The following is a 20776-nucleotide window of genomic DNA, read 5'->3' as shown; positions in this document are numbered from 1 at the left end:
ATAATCCTAATAAAAAGCTTCTATCAGTGTAAAAAGTGTACAGACATACTTTAAAGTGAGTTGTAATCCAATCTAACCATGGTTTTCTGGAGCAGGTGAGGTTGTATATATACATGTAGGAAGAAAGAATTATTATAGTGTCTTTAAAGTATCATAGATACTTTTATTTCCTGAAAACTCTTGTTTAGATGCACATTTACCCTTTATATGATATCTTCATTCAAATTTTGCAATTATGAATCTCAGACAACAATACTTTGTTGCAGAGTTTTAAGGGGTTCTGTTATTTTGATGTTTTCTTTTTGTTTTGCAGGGCTTCTTTTCTAAAAAAAGAAAAAAAACCCCACACAGATTGTGTTGTCTAAAAGTGCATATTGGAACAATACAAAAAGATGCCAACACATCAATCTGTTGTGAGAAGGGGCAAGAAAAGTGATCTTGCTCGTGTAAGAAAAATGCCAGTTAGGATCTGTCTGTCATGCAAGAGTCATAGCCCAGATCCTGAGATGCTAGGAGAGACAGTATGATGAAAGACATTTAGAATAAATAACTAATTTAGGAAAGCTCATTAATATTCTATCAATATTTAAGAACTTGCATATAACTAGGGAACCTACAAACAGCTCCTTTAATTTTGTCTGCTGAGCCAAATTAGAAGGCAAAAGAGAATCTAAGGATGCACAACAATTTGCATCCATTTAACCTCGCAATAATAAAGCTTGATTTCCAATGCATTTGTCTCATGATTGTTTGTAAATTCTGATGTAAAATTTTCTATGCTTAAGCCAGTTGAAATGTCCGTCTCCCATATGAATTCTTTGCAACCTAATAAGCCTGAGCCCCAGGGCAGCCTACCTTCAGTCAGGTTACTTGGCTCCTTGTTCTACCCAAATGTTGGTCTCTGAAAAAACCAGAACTTTCTCTTTGATATTTCTAGTCTTCCATCAAATGTAACTGAACCCAGCCAGTGGGGGGCGGGGTGGGGAGGGGGGAGCAGAAATGACAGAGCAACAAACATGTAAAGTCTTAGACTTAGAAACCCAAGATCTAGTTTCTTTCAATAGCGTCCACTCCACCCGCCTGTCATTTGTTCCCATTCCCCCACTGACCTTTCAGAGCAGCTCTGCAGTAAACTGGACCAGATAACTGATAGAGAAAAAGTTAAATACATGCTTAAGTGCTACATACATAATACTCAGTTCAAAAGAAAAACTAAGTGTTCTGAAAACCCAAACATATACATACTGAGCAATTATTCTAATCATTATTATATGAAACAATATAAAAAAACCTGAGAAACATATAGTTAAATAGAAACTCTTACTAAACTGAAAAGCCTTTGCTGTCAAATTTTCAAATACCAAGAAAATCTGTAAACAGTAGAGAACACTAGAGTACCTAAGGGAATGGAATTATCTTTACAAACAACAGAAGATTATAATTTCTCTTTTTTAACTTTTTTCCTCTTTACCTATCTTTATAAGAAACCCAAGCATGAAGATACAAGCAACTTACTTAACATTATTTCTAGCCTTTCCCTAGAGGCTTCATAGATAATTAAAAAAAACAAACCACAGAAGTTAATTTTGAAAAATATAAATCCATAAAATACTATGTAAAAATAGCACTTGACTTCCAAAACAAAAAGAAAGATTAAATGGCATAATAAAGCACATAAGGGAAAATGCAACTATCTGCAACTTCATGGAAATTCAATATACAATAGATAAAACAGATACCAATACGAGTCTGCAAGCTGTGGTTGCCAATATTACCACCTAAGAAACTGCAAAGGAGGAGTGTATTTTGTATTTTATTGCACAAAACTACAGACTGCTAACCAGAAAATGTAAATTTTACTTACTAATGGAAAGAGGGGGTTTCTTCCAATGTTTATCCCTTGTAGCTGCAGAATCAAACAGGTTGGAAGAGACCTTGGGAGGTCATCTAGCCCAATCTGCTTAAAGCAGGGTCAACACTGAATTCAGATGAATTAGAAAGCTCTAAATTAGAAAACTAAAGGTGTATGGGTCCAAAAAGCTGAGTCAACCACAACAGTAAGAGTTTACAGCAGCATCTTTATGATGACTATGAAAATTGTATGCCCCCGTTCTGATAATAATGGGCTGCTAAAAATAATTTTCCAGTGAGGTTTTAACTGTTATAATGTAATTCCTCACTTACACATCAGTGAAGTCACAAGAAATGTGAAGCTGCAACAAAAAGGTTTTGGCCACTTTTTCTTGTTTCACTGGCAATGTGATAGTGTCACAAATCATCATTTCTACTCTTCTTTTATCATCCTTCTTTCTTAGGAAAAGACAGCACAAACTCCTTGTTTCAATGAACAGAACAACCTCTGGGATAGAAAGTGTTCAATAAAACATTCCCTGTCATATGCTTCAAAACAGAATCTTTCACTGAACAAAGATTAAAAAGAAGAAAAGTCACCTACCCTTATCATGCTGATGTTTCTGTATTTTTCACTACAAAATTATCAGAGTAAAATGTCACTGAGATTATGAGAGCTATTTTTGACTCCTTTAAAAATCAGAAAACTATAGAAATTTCCAGGGCACCGGGAGCTGAAGACAACTTTTGAAAAAGAAAAAAAAAAAAAAAAAAAGAAGAAAAATTCTCTCCTTAAAATTAGGAATTTGCAGGATTTTTTTTTAGACAAAGAAAAAATAATAAAGTAAGAAAAAAAATCTTATTTTTCTACATAAAAAGTAGAATTTGATGTATTAAAATATTTCAAATGAATCAAAAAAAGTTATGTGAAAGCACCTTGCTTTTTCCTGTAAACTGACACATTTTCATGCCGAGAAACACCTGAAACACAAATTTGTATATCCATATTCTGATATAACCACAAGAAGGAAGAATAAAAGTTTCAAAAACATCCAGTAACACTGTCATTTCAAAGGCTCTTGTATTGATAAAAAAAATTATCAATACAAGAAATGATTCATCTTTTCTTTTCTTGAAAGAGGTAAGATACGCTTTCTTGACATTTGCTTTCTGTTGACATTTTAGTTACATTTTTCTACCTAACCAAAAAATCCATTAAAAAAGTAGTCTCTTCCACAGTATATCTCTGTGGAAATTACTGAAGAAGAATACTAAGAAATTACAAAGGATAAAAAGTTAACAATAGACTGGAATGAAGGGCAGCTTCTTTGTACCAGAAGAAACTATAATAAATACAGACCCAATTGTAGAATTAGCACAAAATATGAGTATTTGACCCAAGAATTCATTCACAGAATTCCAACAAGACTTTCATGATCAGAAAGACACCTAGAAATGTATTTTACACCCCATACAAATTTATCACACAATTTAAAACCAAACCTCAAAATACACTGTAGTCAATACTACTATAATTCATTGTAATCCTTTTTAATTGTTATTTACAACTAGCAAGTATCTATATACTAACAATCATCATAGCCTAACATTTTAGAAACATTCTAAGGATATATTACATATTCATCAATATTTCTGGTTGTATAGACACATCTTTGTACCGTAAATTCTAAGATTGGACAAAAATCACTTACAAACTTCTACATATGAAATCCTTAAATATTTTACACAGAGTAAACAATACTGTTAAGATTACTCAGTCAAAATCCTGCTTTATTCATATTTAGTCATCCTCAGTATCAATATGCCATTCAGAAAGGGAAACTAATATGTTAGGGAAGGAAGTAACTTGTTCAGTGGCATCCATGGCCAGCAGGAGTCAAAGAAATGATCAAATAGACGTTTCCCAGATTCAGTATTTTCTGTATCCACTAATACCACAGTTTGTAAAGCCAGCACAGAAATGCCCTTCAATACACCTGAACATGCAAACTTCAAAGTGTTAACACTTATATTATGCTTATGTTTACAATTCTAATACAAAGGATTATTTCCTCAATACAGACAAAATAATGTGTGCAAAGAGAAAGCAGTTCTCTCGTAATGCTACATTCTCACACATAAGCAATTCTTTATATGTCTAGAGAAAGAATAAAAATAAAGATTATGCTAATTTAAAACTTCATGTATTTTCAAAATGTTGCAAAGGTGGTAGATCATTTAAGTCATGAGGATCTGAATGCAAACTTTGGAATCAAATAATAGCATCAGCCAGATTAAAATAAATGAAATAGTTATTAATCTTTATAAATGTATTTGTCATTATCATGAGGTTCAGTCTTAAATACTTTTTTTTTTTTTTAAACTCTTGTCTTACTGTTTGTCTGTACTCATATAAGCATGATATCAACATGTCAAGTAACATTCAACATTCGTTTCCAATTGAAACACTTCAGGAGAAGGGGGTAACAATCAAGCCACACTAGTGAGAGATTTTTATCCACTCCTATTCAAAAGGTGGAAATTAAGCTTTGACTTGCCCTTTGTGAAGCCTCTCTCTTGTTATGTAATGATTTTTGTTGTTTTTCAGAACCTCCCTCCCGTACTGCTAAAGAGAGGGGAAAAATGGTGACATTATTACTTAAAAATTGATTCCTTAACAGAAAAAAACATGCTTCCTAAATTAAAGGTAAACAATGCAGCTTCATTTATCAGCAACAGATGAGATACACTCAGTATTTTAGGGATAACCATGAAGGGTTTGGTTTTTTTCTTTCAGATCCTTTCCTGAGGCATCTCCAAATAGTTTCTGGCAAGTTTTTACATATTGATTATTTACCCCTCAAATAAGGAAGCAGACATTTGCGGACCTTTCAAACTCACCATATGAAGTTTTTATGCTCTTAGGCCATCTTTGAACAAACAGGCCTGATTTTCAGCAGCTTTAAAAGTTTATAAATTCTTGTTTCGCACTTCAGCCTTCAAAAGGGATTTCATCCTTATTCTCTTATCTACATTATACCCAAAAAAAGTGAAACTTGCAAGACTGCTACAAATTTGGTTTTCCTCTTGTAACAACATAAAGCACTTACTTCTGGGTAAACCAAGGTATTTAACAAAATGATATGACTGCAGTATGCAATATTACTTTGAATGTTACCAAAACGTTGTTAACTTTCTTAAATTTAAACACATAATTGCACATACAATTATGCTCCATGTGTGAACGCATTGCACATTATGATAATGTTGAAAAATCAGCAGCCAAGTTTTAGCTTACACTGTATGCCTTTAGTTTACTCAATGGTTGTCTACCAGTCCAGGATATTAACTTTAGATGCCTAAATTACATAATGTGACTATCTGATAAGAGCCTGTTAAGAAGCATAGGAAAAATGAGCAAAGGTGGAGGAGGGAGAAGAGGAAAACCAAGAAGTAATACAACAAACACTAACTTTAGCTTTCCCGTTACCTTGGCCTTCCCTCGAAGCTCTAACAGCAAGGTGGGGTCTAAATAATGCATCTTTTTTCCTGCAGAACATTCCTAACACGCACACATCCTCCCTGCGAGGACAGATAAATCAAGGATGTCCTCATCAGTTCACTTCTCAAGCAAATCTTCCTTCCTTGAGAAATTACACATTGTTCCACTTAAAGCAATCTTTGCAGCAGATGGCTGTATTACTTCATTTTATCATTCCTTCCTTTCATCTCTGCACAGACCCCTCACCATTCCACGAGGATAGATAACTCAGCAGGTCTCTCCCCTATGTAACACTATTTTTTATTTCTAAGCCATAAGATTTTAGGTCTTTATTTCATACTGAAAGGGCTGGCGGTTTTTACTAACCACAAGTTTCCATGAGGAACTTTTGTGCTTATGTGCACAACCTAAGATGGATCTCTCACTCTTCAAAGGTACTGCTGATAAGCTGCTGGTTTTAATGCTGAGGTATCACTCCATATGGTTTAAGATGTGGTGTAATAACCAGCTGTCCAGTATACCTTCACTGCAAAGTACTGAAGGGAGGGACTGTTTCTCTGTACACAATACAGCATACAATAAGGCTCTATCATAACACAGGCTGCTTAATATCTATTAGGTGTTAATGCAACAAACATACACATAAACGACTCAAAAGCACCATTAGAAATAGTGTTTTCCAACTGTTTTCCACCTCCTCTTTAGTAGGTATACATAACTATCAGCTATAACTTAATTTTTATCAGATATAAATTTTAGGTTTTAAATATTCAAATTGGAGACAAACAAGAAACTACAGATACAACACGAAGCATGAAGACAAAAACCATAGATTGATTAAAGCTATATATAGGCTGTGTCAACTGCTGAACAAATTTTAGCTGTGTCTGATAGGGTAATGCCACTACTTGATCTTGAGTATTAGTTTAATTATTGACAGTGATGAACTGCATACTCTGAGAATCACAAAAACGTCGGCACCTCTGGAAGTTATCTAGTCTGACTTCTCACAGCAGGACTATCTCCAACATGAGGTTTTGTTTACCCAAGTCCAAAAACAAAGGATGAAGTAAGTTTCCCTGTTCCAGTACTGCACTACTCTCCTAGCAAAGTTTTTTTTCTCAATGTCCAACATGAATCTCTTTCAAATCATAATTTGCAGTCATTGCTCTTTGTTTCAGCCTCTGTCACTAGCTAGAAGAGTTTAGCTCTATCACCTTTGTAACTCCTCCTAAAATATTTAGTTCACATCAAGAACTAATTCAGCACCAGAACACAGCTCAGAACCTCCTCAGTTCTGTGACAGCCGTCAAATAAAAGAAATCAAATGGAAGGAAGAAAGAGCAAGTTTACATTGCATGATCATTTAACCTAGATTAAGAACTGAAAGTCAAGACACTGGCATTTGTTTGTAGGTTTGAAAAACGTGTCATTCTTTGGGTCAAGTTCACATGGCATGAAAAAAAAAAAGCATGATCTTAAACACAGATTGAAGATATATGTTTCTGGATGTAGAACACAAGTATTTTATTTCCCAAATTGTTTGATTTTGCCATATTTTCTGCCTAACAATCTGTTAGCTGGTTACCTGAACTCTTTCTGCTACAATGACTTATCAAGCTTCTTGTGACAAACAGGCCAGAAGACATTCTGTTACATGAGAAGGATAACATACAGACAGCAAAGTTTAAATTTCCTTGGGAAATGAAGATAAAAACACATAGCCTAGAATCAAGAGATCCTCTCCCCTAATCTAATCCCCCCACCCCCACACAAACACACACAAACTCTTAGCAGATTGTTTCAATTTTCACTCCACTTTTTTTTTCCCCCGTAAATTTTTTGTGTAGGACAGCCAACACTTTGGGAAAAAAACCACAGTGAAAACTATGTGGGTTTGGAACTGGACAGACTCCGACTCATATTCTACATACTGCTGCATTCCTTCTTTAGAGGTAGGTATAATAAATGTACCAGAACAAATGCATAAATTCACACATATTGCAAATATCCGAAAGGTTGCATTTTGTGATTAGTGTACAATTTTCACATTTTCCTAGATGTAGTTGATTTTGCATGGCAATATGAAATCCTCAGACTGATAAGATCAGCACTTACAACACCAGACAGCATGGTCAGCACATCTAGAGTCACATCACGAAAAGAGAGAGCAAACCTGTAATGCAAGCCTTTAAAGCTGATGCAGAGGGGGACTGAACTCCAGAGTCAAATGTCAATATTATTACAGCTACATTGAAAACAGCGTTGATAACTCAAACTGTCCTCCTTATGAGTGGGGTTTCCTTCACCCCATGGACCCTCATCCCATGGCTCAAAAGCACAATTTAAAAAGTTTAAATCCCATAAACAACCCTTTGTGGCCCAAAGATCTATGGGGCTTTCAGGACTGTTTCAGTCTGAATATAGACCCTAGCCTAGCATCCATAAGTTACATCAGGATATACGGTGCTGCAAAGAGGGAGACCGTGGTATACTTCACCATTATGGCCCACATACATTAGTAATTCCTATTTTTATGTAAAAGGATTTCTCAGGTGGTAGGAAAAAGTTTAGGCAATATGGAAGTTGCTGGTTTTAAAGATAAGCAAACTGCCTCATAGCCAGAATGTTGCTCCCAGTGCCAGCTGTGCCTTGTCTGCACTTTTTCAACTGACAAGATGCTAACAAAAACTATTTCTTACATTGTTTCTCAAGGTTGATTTTTTTAATAACTTTGAGAGAAGAAACAGAACATGCTTTCAGACTGCACAGGTCATGTTCAGATATGGTTCTTTTAAAGTGTACAAGACAGAGGTTTAGAGTTGGCAACCGTGGTCATGGTTTGCAGCTTCTCTTCGTACACTTTGTGCTTAAAATTACATTGGAAAGACCTTTTCATGCTGACCACTAATAAAAGCCTCTAAACGCCTCTTTTCTTTGAGGAAACAGCCAAGATCCAGATTAGATGAAGTATGTTCATGTTTCTTACTTTTAAAATTTGGTATTTGACAAATTTTGATCAAAATAACCAGCTACATTATAGCTTTAACATCGTAACACTGTTTCTGAGCTGGTTCTGACTGCTGAAGAGGCACACACAGCACGCTATGGCTATCTAAGAGCAACAATCACAATAGCAATATACATGTTGCATGGTGGGAGAAGTGAAAGCTTACCTCTTTACCAAGTTTTCCTCAGCTGAAGAAGAAAACAAAATTACAAGGAACAAGCAGAAGGAACCCACAAATACATGGAGGAAGAAAAAGCAAACGACAGCGATATACAATGCAATTTATGTTTAACTTTATGTCTGTGCATGTATCATTGTAATATGTCCACATTATTACCTCTACATTATAGCATGATACACTATGCTACCTTTCTAACCTTCACATGTTGTTCCAGCAGATAAAACTAGAAGGGGATTTAGAAAGCAAAAAATCTGCTTTGTGAAGTAGCTGACTTGAAGTGCATACTTCAAGATTTTATCCTTTAAAAGTTCAAAGACAGATATGTACAAGTTATTTTAAATCGTATACACAGTTTTTGAGTGACAAAGTCTGTCATCATCTTAGACTGTTACATGGATAAAAATATTTAAAAGGAAAGAAAAGTCCCAAAAAGCAAGAAACTGTTTAGCAGTACTAAATATCTCATATGCAGAAGAAGAAAATTGAAAGCCTGTGAAAGAAATCTGGCTGGGTCTGCAAAATCCTGGACATTCACAAGGATGCCACGAGCCAGGAGAAAGTAAACAAAGGTGATGTCTGGGTAGAGCCCCAAGAAGTTCATGCTGGGCATCCAAGCTTATGCCAGTTGAGTGCCCCACCAGCCAAGCATAGAAAGGCATTGCATCAAAAGTCTCCTCTCACAAAGTGGTAAAACACAATGAAGATAATGTGTATGGAAAGAAAATCACTGTCAAAGATGAGGTAAAAGATATCTCAACAAAATGGGGATTTTTTTATTTTTTATTCTCATATAACCCACATTCTTTTGGGGTTAATGAGAAACGATAACAAAATTCAGGTAGCCTTTCTAGCAGAACCTCTACATTCAACCCTCTGTAAGAGACATTGAAGTCTGACACTGAAAAATGAAAAAAAGTTTTTTACTCAAACACACCCTAAAGCAGATTTCAATTTAATCCCAAAACTGACAATTTGACATTATGCAAGAAGCATATAGTAGCTCCAGAAGACAACTTGAAAGAGTCCTCCTCCAGTCGGCAAGAGCCAAATACAAGTCAACTGCTGGCACTGACTAAAGACAAACACACAACCACACTGTTGTATGGGGAGGATTAATCAAGCATTTCTAGAGAATAGATCACCTACGCTTTGGATAAACACTTGGGAGAAATATTTTATTTATATACTTAATTGCATTTGTGTAACTGTAGCCATATTCCGTAATGTCAACATAAACCTATCTGATGTCAACCAGAGGGCAAAGTCAAGAAGCTAGTAGCACTGTACAGAAGCAATTTTAAAAAAAACCTACAAACACACATGTTTATCACAGGTTGCTTGAGATGGACAACTCTTGGTCTCACTGTACTTAATTTGTCTTTATGAGTTGTAATTTTTAATTTCACACAGCCACCTTAAAAATTCCACAGATGTCCTTAAAATAACTGCTAGCACAGCATCACTAAAAAAGGCAAACATACATTTGGCAAAAGTTTTTAATTTAAATAGTTTCATATACAAAATACAGTAAAAATAAGAAACTATAAGCAACAATATGCAGACTTCAAGAAGTGTGCTTGTTTCCTTGCAGGTAATCATAGTATAACACACATGGTAACCATACAGCCAGATTTCTCAAAACACAGTGTGTGGGGGGTATCTACATAAGAAGAGTCTTGGATGTTTGTGAGGGATTTCCAGAAATCATGAGAGAATACCTGGGGACAAAGTCTGCGCAAATCCATACACGGATTTGACACATACCAGGTATTTCACACATAATCCACAGCACACACCACCTGCGTACAAGCAGTACACCCACTGCACCTTCAGGACACACTGGGCTTACTGTGCATTTTCAGGTCATCTGTGTGGTTTATGCCCAGTCAGTCTTCTATCAGACAGACAGTCAGACATGAGGTATTTCAAATTCACTGAGTATATCATACTATGTCTACATAACCACTTCTGTCTGGGAAATGTTGCAACTTCATTAATAAATTCCATCCTTTCTCTGACAAAAGAGCTGCATCTCATCAGCAATGAGAGAAGCATCTCATACGCTTATTCATCTACCTTTTTAAAATCATTATGGCCTGGGGGAACCATCAGTAGGACTAACGCAAGATCAACACAAGACTCTTTTTGTAATTCCTTTAAAAATTAAAATGTCAACTGCTTTGGTTACAAGCCTCTCCTCTATCTAAAGCTCCTTCTTATTTCTTATTCTATGAGAATTCATTCGATAGCCTTTAATCTTTGGCAAGGAATTTTTCAAGTGCTCTAGATCAGTTTGTAGCATTAGACCCATTTTCTTCATCTAGATCACTGAGGGGATAGATAACAAAGTTAGCATTTCTTAAAAAACCCACACTTTCTTTAAACAAATTCAGACTGACTCCCTTTCATCGAAGTTACGCTCTTCCTAGTGTTTTCTCACATGTGCTCCAGAAGTAATTTTAACTAATCTACAAGCTAACATTACATACACTGACTTAGTTTCCAGGGTGGAGAATAATAAATGTAAAGTCAGTAAAAGATTAAACTGCAAACATCAAAAGTCTCACTTGAGTTTTAAATAGTGAGATTATTAGAAAAGTACTTTCACTTTGGAATATGTTTATATGCATCACGACAAGGCACCTCACATTCCTCAAATGAAATTTAACAACTTGGTGTTTTCACAACACAGGCAGAAGGAAGCATTCAGTGCAGAGAAAGACTCATTTAAGGGGAAAAAGTTTGTCGGGAATTTGAGAAAAAATGCTTTCAACACTTTGTAATTGCCAGGATACCATTTACCTCATGTGCCCACAGGGAATCCCTTAATATTTTTAGCATTCATCAATTCCTAAATTTGACTTTTAAGATGGCAATATTTCTTTACTTTTTCTGCCGCTGAGTCTGCCAATGATGACAGTTTACCTTTGTACTGAATTGTTGCATCAATAACCATTGCCTGGTCTCCTTTTACAAATACAAGATCAGGCTTGAAGATTTCATTTTGTTCATCCTTTAGTATAGGCTATCCAATCCTTCCTTTTAACTTCAGTTATTAACATTTTGTTACCAGTGTACACCGGTTAAAGACTCCATGAGAATATAAGTTTAACAGATCAACAGAATATCTGTATTAACTTTTCCAGAACATATGAAGACTGTGACTATAGCCAAGAACGTAGCAAATATATGAAATGTCTACATCTGTGTGTTTGATTGAAGGTCTATGAGTTTTGGTCAGCATGGTAACCTGTCACAGTTTCTTTGTTTAACCCAAGGCTAAAATTTTTTCTATCTAGTATACTCTTTACCCTGAGTCTCTATTCCACTCCAAAGGAAATTATTTCATTACCACCAGACTCTTGTTTATTTTAGGCGAGTTTGTAGATTTTGGGGGAAGAAAAAAAAAAAAAAAACAAACAACACCATCAACATCATCTGTATAAAAAAAACCCATATTTTTTCCGTGGCTGCTTGAAACCCTTGCAGAAAAGGTTAAGCATATTTTCATGTCAACCTTTAGAAAAGCTCCCTTCTTCCCTTAAACCACAGGTTTAGAGATTCCAGCCTGAGAAAATAAAGCTAAGCTTATTTTTGTTTTCCCATTTTATTTATTTAAGAGTAAGTTAGATTTCTCTTACGAAGGACAACCAGAAGCACATATGGATGCATACCTGTTCCTGAACATATTCTCAGGAATACTTTAAAAAGGCTCTTGGTTTGATTTGCGACAATTCTCCTAATTTAACACTAAATACCTCACATAAAGGTGAATCTGGGCACAGTATTCCAGCAGCAGTATGCCACTTGAACCACCTTTTTATTACGTTTCTTTTTATCCTTTTCCCTTCCCAATATGGCCTACTTTCCATTTATTGCTTTTTTTCCCTACTGTGAAATTTCAGAATTATCCAAACCAGTGATCTACAACACTACTTTTATAAATCAGTCTGAACATGGTCTATACAGACCAAATTTTGTTTCCCCTGTTTCAGATCAAATTTTGTTTCTTGTATTTGTTGTCTGTGTTTCCTATTCCTTGCAAGTTCTCTGCCTTCAAATGCTGAAGGCCTAGCCAACATCTATCTTAACAGCTGACCTAAGGGCTGTTTTATAAAACCCACATTCTCAAGTCAAATAATGTTGTATGATATATTCACTTGAAAACTCAAAGCTTTCAAAATTTGGCAATGCCACTACAGTAGCCCAACACATTGTATGTGAGGTATAACAATGACAAAGAATTTCAACAAACAGAAAATATAAATAATAACTAGTTTCCCCTTTGAATTTAAATTGTATAAATTTGTATAAAATTTTGTATAAAGATTCCTTCCTTTGTCTTTTGCTAGTAAAAAGTCTTTGGTAACATGGTAATTGCAGACAATTAAAATTATGCCACATCCCTACTTAATGCGCTTTGCATTACACTTTTGCCCTGGAGAAGTGGTTCTATTGTGTGCAGCTAACCCCAGAAGGGCAATAATTCAAACTATTTATCTTCAGAAAACAAAGACTGTATTTTACAATATCCTCCCACTGTTCTTATAGGCTGACTCTGCCACAAGTCAAACACTGACACACATTTTGCAGTTGATCCTCATTTCTTCTCAACCACATCATCATTTAAATGCTAAAATTCCATTTCAAACTGAAGAAAAATAACCCCGCATGAACAAGTCTCAGGGTTTTCATGTCACTGGTTCTAAGACAAAATACACAAACTCAAAGGAATCAAATTTCATTGTTTTCAGAGCAGTTCTTAACAGATTTACATGTGTTTGAATTCATGCCTGAAACTGGTATGTACCATTTCATGTTCAGATTTATTAAGAAAATTTCCATACAGCTATCTCGGGATGAGATTCCTGAAAGAATGCCTCTCATGGACAATGGAGAAAGAGACACACTTTGCTCATTCCATTTTTTACATCATATACGTTAGATTATTAATGATAGTTACACTCTCTACCAAAATTAGAAAACCTAATCTTTGCACCTCAGGTGCTGTTTAAAGTCCACTAGTGTAAATATATGCAAATACTTGTATCTAAATATAAACTTCTAAATTATACATAGCAGTAACAGTTTTATATATGTGCATGCCAGTGTATATTATATATAAAACCACCATATAAAGACATAGAAATGTGGTGGGTTTATACATATATACACACATGCATACATAAATATAGATATACACACACACATTCTATATTTAACGTTCTATTCACGCCCAAATATGCTCCACTCCTCACATTTTGAGAAGCTTAGTTCAATTTAACATAAAATTTTGAGTAGCACTACCTTAAGTTGGTGTATAAATATGTGCAGAATAAGGGTCATAAATATCTTGAATCAGGTATACCCACATTACCACAGAAGAGGCTTTATAAACAGATCATCTGACATTGATACTTAAGAGAATTCAGCACAATCCTAAAAATAAAGTTGTGTACCAAAGGACTGCTTAAATATTTAACAGCACACCACAGAGACAGAGTTGATTTTAGCAGTCTAACACAACAGCCAAAGAGAAAAACAAAATCACATTTTCTCATCCTTATATACTGCTTAAACAAACCAGACAAAACAGAAACTTTGGGACAAAATTGCTACCTGGTAGGCCACCACTTTATAGACCCAAAGAAGCTTGAAAATACTGCAAGAGTTCAATAAAATATTCTTTAGAGTATAGTCTCCTGCTTGATTGAGATAAGCAAATACATCTTTCTCATAAAATCAAGAGGGAGCAATGCTTCAAATTATTTCAGGAAAAGAGAAAATCGTGAATCTACAACACACAAAAAGCTACCTTGGAACAGTTCTAGAATCCACATAATCTTTTTGAAAAGAGGGTCTCTGCCAGTATGCCGATTCTGAGGACCAAATAACATACGAGTTAATCTCCAGAGTGGAGGAGGTAGAAGCCACCATCTGACAATAAAAAAAAAAAAAAAAAAAACCACAAACAACAAAGCTTATCTTTCTTCCAGTTTTCCCTTTCTTTGAGCCACTTCCTTCTCAACAGCCTTGGAAAAGCAGGCATTTGGGCTGTGAGAAACCGTGACTAGAAGAAAGTTCCTCATTCAAGTGTGCTCTGCAGAGAAGCAGCTAAATGATGTTCTCTTCCATGTAGTCAGGAAAATCCAACAAATTAAAGTGTTCAGAATTTTTATGTCAGTACTTAAATAAGTCTGACTCTTTGAGCACAGGCTAATGCATTTAGTTTTCTTTAGACAATGGTCTATTGTTAGGAAATTAGGATAAGACTCAAGTTTATAGTAAACCCATTAAATTAATAAACTACTCAAGCACAAAAACATAAACAATGCATGCAACAATCTTAACATTTCCATTATTGCTAGCACAATAACTTACGAATGGTGAAATAATAAACATATTTAAGTTGTTTCTAATGTATATGTGACCAAGTAGCAAGTTTTGGCCTAGCTCTGAAAGCAAATATGGTAATGTCAAACAAAAGGGTACGGCCCTTCTTCAGAACTGAATTCAGTAAAGCAGGTAACCATTTCTTAAACTAAGAAAAATACAAAATTAAGAAATTAAGATGCATATTTCATACGTTTTTGAAAACACTTAAGTAGTTGCTCTTCAGAAAAAAAGAAAAAAAAAGGAAAATCCACTATTTAACAAAGTTCAGATTGATGGGACCTACAAACAGACATAAGGCAAAGCCGTCAACTTTAACAAAAGATAAAAAAAGCCCTGCCTGAAATTGTTTACCTCAGTAAACACAAGGGGGGGGAAAAAAGCCCAACTTTTTGCATCCCGACTATTTAAGGGATTTTTTTGTGTTGGGTTTTTTTTTTTTTGTTTTGGTTTTGTTTTTTTTTTTTACCCTTTGCAATCACTACGACACTTTCACCTGGGCCCTTCACTCAGCACACACCGACAAAGTAAAACTTTATTTTAGTCGACAACACGACTGTTAGGACACCGAAATCGGAAAAGGCAGAGGGCAGCGGAGGTTCAGCCGCAAGCGGGGTGGATTCTGGCGCGCCGCGCCAATTCTACCGGACTCCTGGCGACCTGCGCCTAGCGATGCTACCGCCTCAGAGGAGCACCGGCGAGCGCCACCTTTGCTCCCCGGGGCCACCGCAGCGCCCGCCCGCCCGGCGCTCCCCCGCTCCCGCCCGGTGACCCACGGCCGCCCGCGGCAGCTGCCCGCGAGGGCTGACTCAGCCCCCTCCTGCGCCGCGGCCACCTGCCAGCTCCCGGGGCTGGCACCCGGCGGCCGCCTGCGCCGCGGGCCCCTCTCCGCCCGGCGCGGCGCCCAGCCCCGCGGCCTGGCACCGTCCCCGGGGCAGGCAGGACCGGGAGCGCCGCGCTGACACCCCCACCCCCCCACACACCCCGGCTCACGGCTCCGCCGGGCTGCCCGGCACGGGCAAGGCGTGCGAGGCGCTGGGCGCCGCTTTGAATCCTGGGCTCTCGCGGTTGGTTTTTCCTTGTTGCTGTTTGCTTTTTTTTTTTTTTTTTTTTTTAAGTGGAAAGTTTCCTCTCCCAGCAAAGGCCGGGAGAACGCGCAAACTGCCCCAGGGCGCCGCGCTGCCATCACAGCTGACAGGTTTCTGCCTCCCCCCCGCCCCCACCCCGTCCTTCCGCCGCGTTAAAAAGGAGGCAGATAGATCCGGCTGGGGTTTGTTTTTAATAACAGCTATTAGTACAGCTAATTGCATCCATTGCCAACAAAATAAAAGTCAAGCTCGCATGCCAGCATCCCGCACGGAGCCTCCTCGGCACCGGGGCGGCGGAGGAAAAGCGGGGGGCCGGGCTGAGGGAAGCGGGGCCGGCGGCAGAGGAGGAGAGGCGCAGGAAAAGTTGCGATCGGTCTAATTAGCCCCGGAGCCGAGCCGCTGGGAGGCCGGGGAAAGGAAAGTTCACAGCCACCCACAGCGCCGACGGGCAGCCGCTCTAAGGGGGGTGGGGGAAGCGGCGGGAGGGGGCTCGGTTGGCGGCGGGGCGGGGGGGGGGGGGGGGGGGGACAGTTCTTACCTTCTGGTCGACGATGGAGCAAGCCATTTCCCGGACGTGGGCGAGGCTGAAGTCCCCCGAGGAGTCCTGCAGCAACAGCACCGGCTCCCGGCTGAGCCCTATCTGGAGGTGGAAGGCGACGCCGCCGCCGGCAGCAGCCCCCGGCGGCGGCGGCGGCATCAGCGGGCTGGGTGGCCGGATCAGCGGAGGGGCGCTCATCGAAAACTTCCCGCCGGAGCCGCCGCCCCGGAGCCGAGGGGTCAGGGACGGAGCGGGGGGAAGGCGGGCGCCGCGGTAGAAAGTTTGCGGGCGCCCCGGAGGCGCCGGGCGAGTTCCCCCGCGAAGTTTCAGGGAAGTCCCGCCGAGCTCCTCCCGGGTGAAAATGGCGGGGGGGGGGGGGGGGGGGCGGAGGAGCGGGGAGGATGCAGACAGGAAAAGGCGGCGAGAGAGACGCGCAGGGTGAGGGGGAGCCCGGCCCAGCGCCGCCGAGGTGGTGCTGCCGCCGCTCCGGCTGTTGGCGCTGTGCGCGGCGCGGGGGCGGGACGGGCCGCGCCCTCCGCCGGGACGGGCCCGCCGCCCAGCTGGGCCGGGCCGGGCCGCGCCGCGCCGCTCCGCCACCACACGGCGGCCGCGTCCCGACAGGCGGCCGGGGCTGACCTCGGCGCCGAGGTCCACGGGCCGCCTAGCCTACGCGGGTCCCCCCGCGGCGGGGCTTCGCCTCAGCCGTGTCTGGTCTCCCCACCCGGCCCAGTCAGCGGGCTGCCGTGCTGAGGGGGAGGGGGGGAGGGGCGCCTCCCCTTTCCCGGTCACCCCCGTTGAGCAGTACCTCAAAGCCGCCTTCATCCCTCCTCGCCCGGTTCTCTGCGCCCTCCCGGGCCGCAGGTGGAGGCAGAGCCTGAGGAGAGCCGGGGCTTTCCCTCGCCGGCAGGCAGCGCGGTGGCCTCTCCCGAGCAGGGTGGTGGCCGCTGCCCCCGAGGACGGAAAGAAGCGACAGGGGAGCGGGATCTCCGGCCTGGACCCGGCTCCTCGGCCTGACCTCGGCCAGCCGCTCCGGTCAGCACCGTGGTGCCTCCTCCTCCTCCAGCAGCCCCCGTAGGTTTGGGGGAAGAAACAAGGGACAGCTCACGCCCATCTCTTCTCTAAAACAGCTTCCAGTTTCAGGTAGAGGCTGTGCTAATGAGGAGCTCCCTGCCACCTAAACCCAGGATGAGTTACTCTCCCCAGCTCTCGGGATCAGCGCAAGCCCCACCTGTTTGTGCAAGCAGCACCGATGGCAGGCAACGTTTAGTCTAAAAAGTCTATCCCTAATCTCCGCTTGGAAGTCTGTGAAGGCAATGGGAAACGTGAACTGTAAATATTTTAGGTACCGACGGAGAAACTCTTAAGCTATATATATGGCGCCTGCAAGGATGGCGGTACTAAATGTATGTTTGTAAGTACAGCGGTTGATCAAATTTACAGCCCGTTTCTTTACAAACTGCTTTTTTGACCAAATGTACAGCTGCAGCATTGTTTCATTTTGATCAGCTGTCTTATTAGGACTCATCTTACTATTGTCAGCTTGTTTCCCGCCTGGGATTTGCACACACGCACAGCGCCTTAATGTATATAAATTTTTGAATCCATTTATTCTTTGGTGAATTTTCTTTTGAAATTGCTGCATTTTAATCTGCACCTTCCACAGACTACCAAATCTGCTGAAAATGTCAGCACTCTAGAATGCAATGATTACTAGTCCCACTTAGACTTTTTATTATCACATTAGCAGTAATAATCATCTTCAACCGTATTCTTTGACTTTGCTGTTGAAAATCATAGTTAAGTTTGCTGTTGTCTGCAGTATATTTCCTTAGGAATGAATCGGTTTCAGTACAGTAGTGTACCCTGGCTATGCTGGTTAGCCTTGTGATGGGCTGTTTCCCAACAGCTCCCCTTACACTACATGTTTTGGTGCTTGGATATTTTGGAGAATGTACGTTTATCCTCCCATGTCAAAGCCTGCGGAGGCATTGTAACTACTGCAAGCTTCCCGTGATCCCACGGCCCAGCCGGCTACTCTGTACAGGAGTCAGCACAGGAGGACTGTGCGGTCCCTGTGTGAATCTGTAGCAGGAAGGGCATGCGAGGTCCAGTTGCCATCCCTGGCTGGCTGTCATCATAAGTTCAAATGCAAGGCCAGAGCCACATCAGGTAGCCGGTGGTAGTTTTTCTCCGAGTGCTGTAGTTCCTACTTCTCTCCTGTTGAAAGAGATCCTGCAGCCTTGCTTCACTGTTCAGGTGATCCCTGAATGCAGTAAAGTGTCATAAGTGTCATCAGCTACTCCCAGAGTGCTTCTTCCTTACAGATCACTGTGGCAAAAGCAGATGTGGCTCTGATGGTAATAGGGGTAGTGAGTTATCCCCCTCTCTCCTGACCTTGCCATACTTAATTATAGGGTCACATAATTGAGCATTTTACAGCCTGAGTCACATGATGACATTTGCTTTCAAGGGAAAGAGTGGAAAAATGACAGCCGTATATGACCTTAGCTACTATACACTGTGCTACAGCTCTTTTGCAACTCCTAAAATAACCAGAGGAGAGGTAGCAGTAGCAATGCTGAGAATTATATATTCTTGGTTTTCTCAATTCTGTGAAATCTAGTGATAGAGCTCATAGGTTGTGACTCGCCCACAGATCCACATCCTCTGTGCAGACATGGGCACAAGCTTTTCTTCAAAAAGAAAGATTACAGTATTTTTAAAAAGTTGTAGGTTGCTGAGTCATTCGATTAGTGTATCAGCCATGTCGAATACACCTTTGTGATTGTAATAGAGGAGGGCAGGACTTCTTCAACACTGTCAGCCAGTTATATACAAATGCTATTTATAAAAGGATTCCATGAAATCACATGATGTGATCCTGAGTACAACCTGCCCTGTTGTACTGACTGAAATGTCATCTATTTCATGATCATTTCAGATGGGAGAATTATTGCACTGATGCCAGGGAGGGGAAAAGACCATCCACAGCAGTCTGTTCTCTTCCCTGTGACCTGATACAGTGTGCATGCCTGGTTGAGCCAATCTGTACATTCACAATTGGAAAAACCGCTGGAAGTTTAGGTTTCGCTGCACCTGTACAGATCAGTTAAGCAGTACATGAACTGCCACATGAACTTGCAGGGAGAAAAATGAGTTTGCTGTGCATGGCTACACATTTTATGCATCTAGCTACATACAGGAAGAGGGCAGTCAGCAGTCACTGTAACATTACATCATGAAAACCTCTCCCAGCTGCCCCCAAGGTACAGTTGCTGTAATGTTACTTCTAATTACTCTGTATTAGTACAGTACGAAGAATGAATAGTGGTTTCTGTATGTTCTCATGTTTTGTATACTTGACCCTCCACTTAGATGCCTTTCTGAAACCGTTACCTTTCTTTTCTTTCGGCCTACTACATTGTATAGACAGAATTCTGTTCTATTCATTGGGAATAAGAAAAACATCCCCTTCGCAAAGTTTTTGTTGCTTTCTTCTTTTCTCTGTCTGTTATGTAACTGATCCTTTTTGAACAGCCAGTTATACGTTTATAGTTCTGGTCTTTTACACAAGTAATTATATGGTACATAGTTTTAATTCAAAAAAATCAAACACCTAGCAAAGAATAATGCAGGATATACCTGAACAATGGAGAGTGTCCTATAAGGCAGTTTCTTTGACATAGGTGGTGTTAGTTTTTAGGTCAAAGTTGTTGACCTAAAATTTAGTTCTGCTACATTTATGTAGAGAGTAGAACACAGGAGATTACAATGAGATGATTACTACTCGTTTTGTGAGGCTGATAGTGGAACATCACATCTAGTTCTGAGATCGGTATTTTGCAACAGGTTGCTTGGCAGTATACTCTATAGTGTATCTTGGCAAGGATAAAAGAATAGGAATAAAGCAGAGAAAGCATTAAGAAGCAGCAGTCTCTGGAAGCTGGATAGAAAGTGAGGCTGGAAATAAAGCTCAAATTTTAATCATGAAAATGATTAGTCATTACAATGAATAAGCAAAGAAAGTGGCAGATAACCTTTTTTAATGTTTTCAAATTTAGACTGAGAGTTTACTCGCACACAAACTTTTTGGGCCCAGTACAGTGGTAACTTCTTTGTTTCCCAAGGTCAGAGTAGAACATAATTGCCTTTAGATGTTTGTTATGTTTTTAATGGGATCAGAAAAAAACAGGCAGGTTACCTGTGACAGCAC

At 39.9% G+C, this 20776-nt stretch overlaps 1 protein-coding gene across 5 annotated transcripts in view; it reads right to left on the bottom strand.

Annotated features, from left to right (window-relative positions):
* PRKD1 (protein kinase D1) overlaps window positions 1-17035 on the bottom strand; it is a 150109-nt gene extending 133074 nt beyond the window's left edge. For 2 of the 5 annotated variants that reach the window (XR_007509124.1, XR_007509123.1), the window contains exon 1: window positions 16564-17035. Coding sequence is in view for 2 of the 5 variants with exons in the window: in XM_049825131.1 (XP_049681088.1) it covers window positions 16564-16761 (198 nt within the window). In the remaining 3 variants the exon portion in view is untranslated. Of the gene's footprint in view, window positions 1-14359; window positions 15628-16563 lie in introns of those variants that run through there. The other 3 variants (XM_049825131.1, XM_049825132.1, XM_049825133.1) reach the window with 3 other exon arrangements.
* Between the last annotated feature and the right edge of the window lie 3741 nt (window positions 17036-20776).

The sequence above is a fragment of the Accipiter gentilis genome, chromosome 22 (assembly GCF_929443795.1).
Source record: "Accipiter gentilis chromosome 22, bAccGen1.1, whole genome shotgun sequence".
NCBI classification, from domain to species: domain Eukaryota; kingdom Metazoa; phylum Chordata; class Aves; order Accipitriformes; family Accipitridae; genus Astur; species Astur gentilis.
Note: the sequence above shows the minus strand (reverse complement) of the source record. Positions and strands in the feature narration are given on the sequence as shown.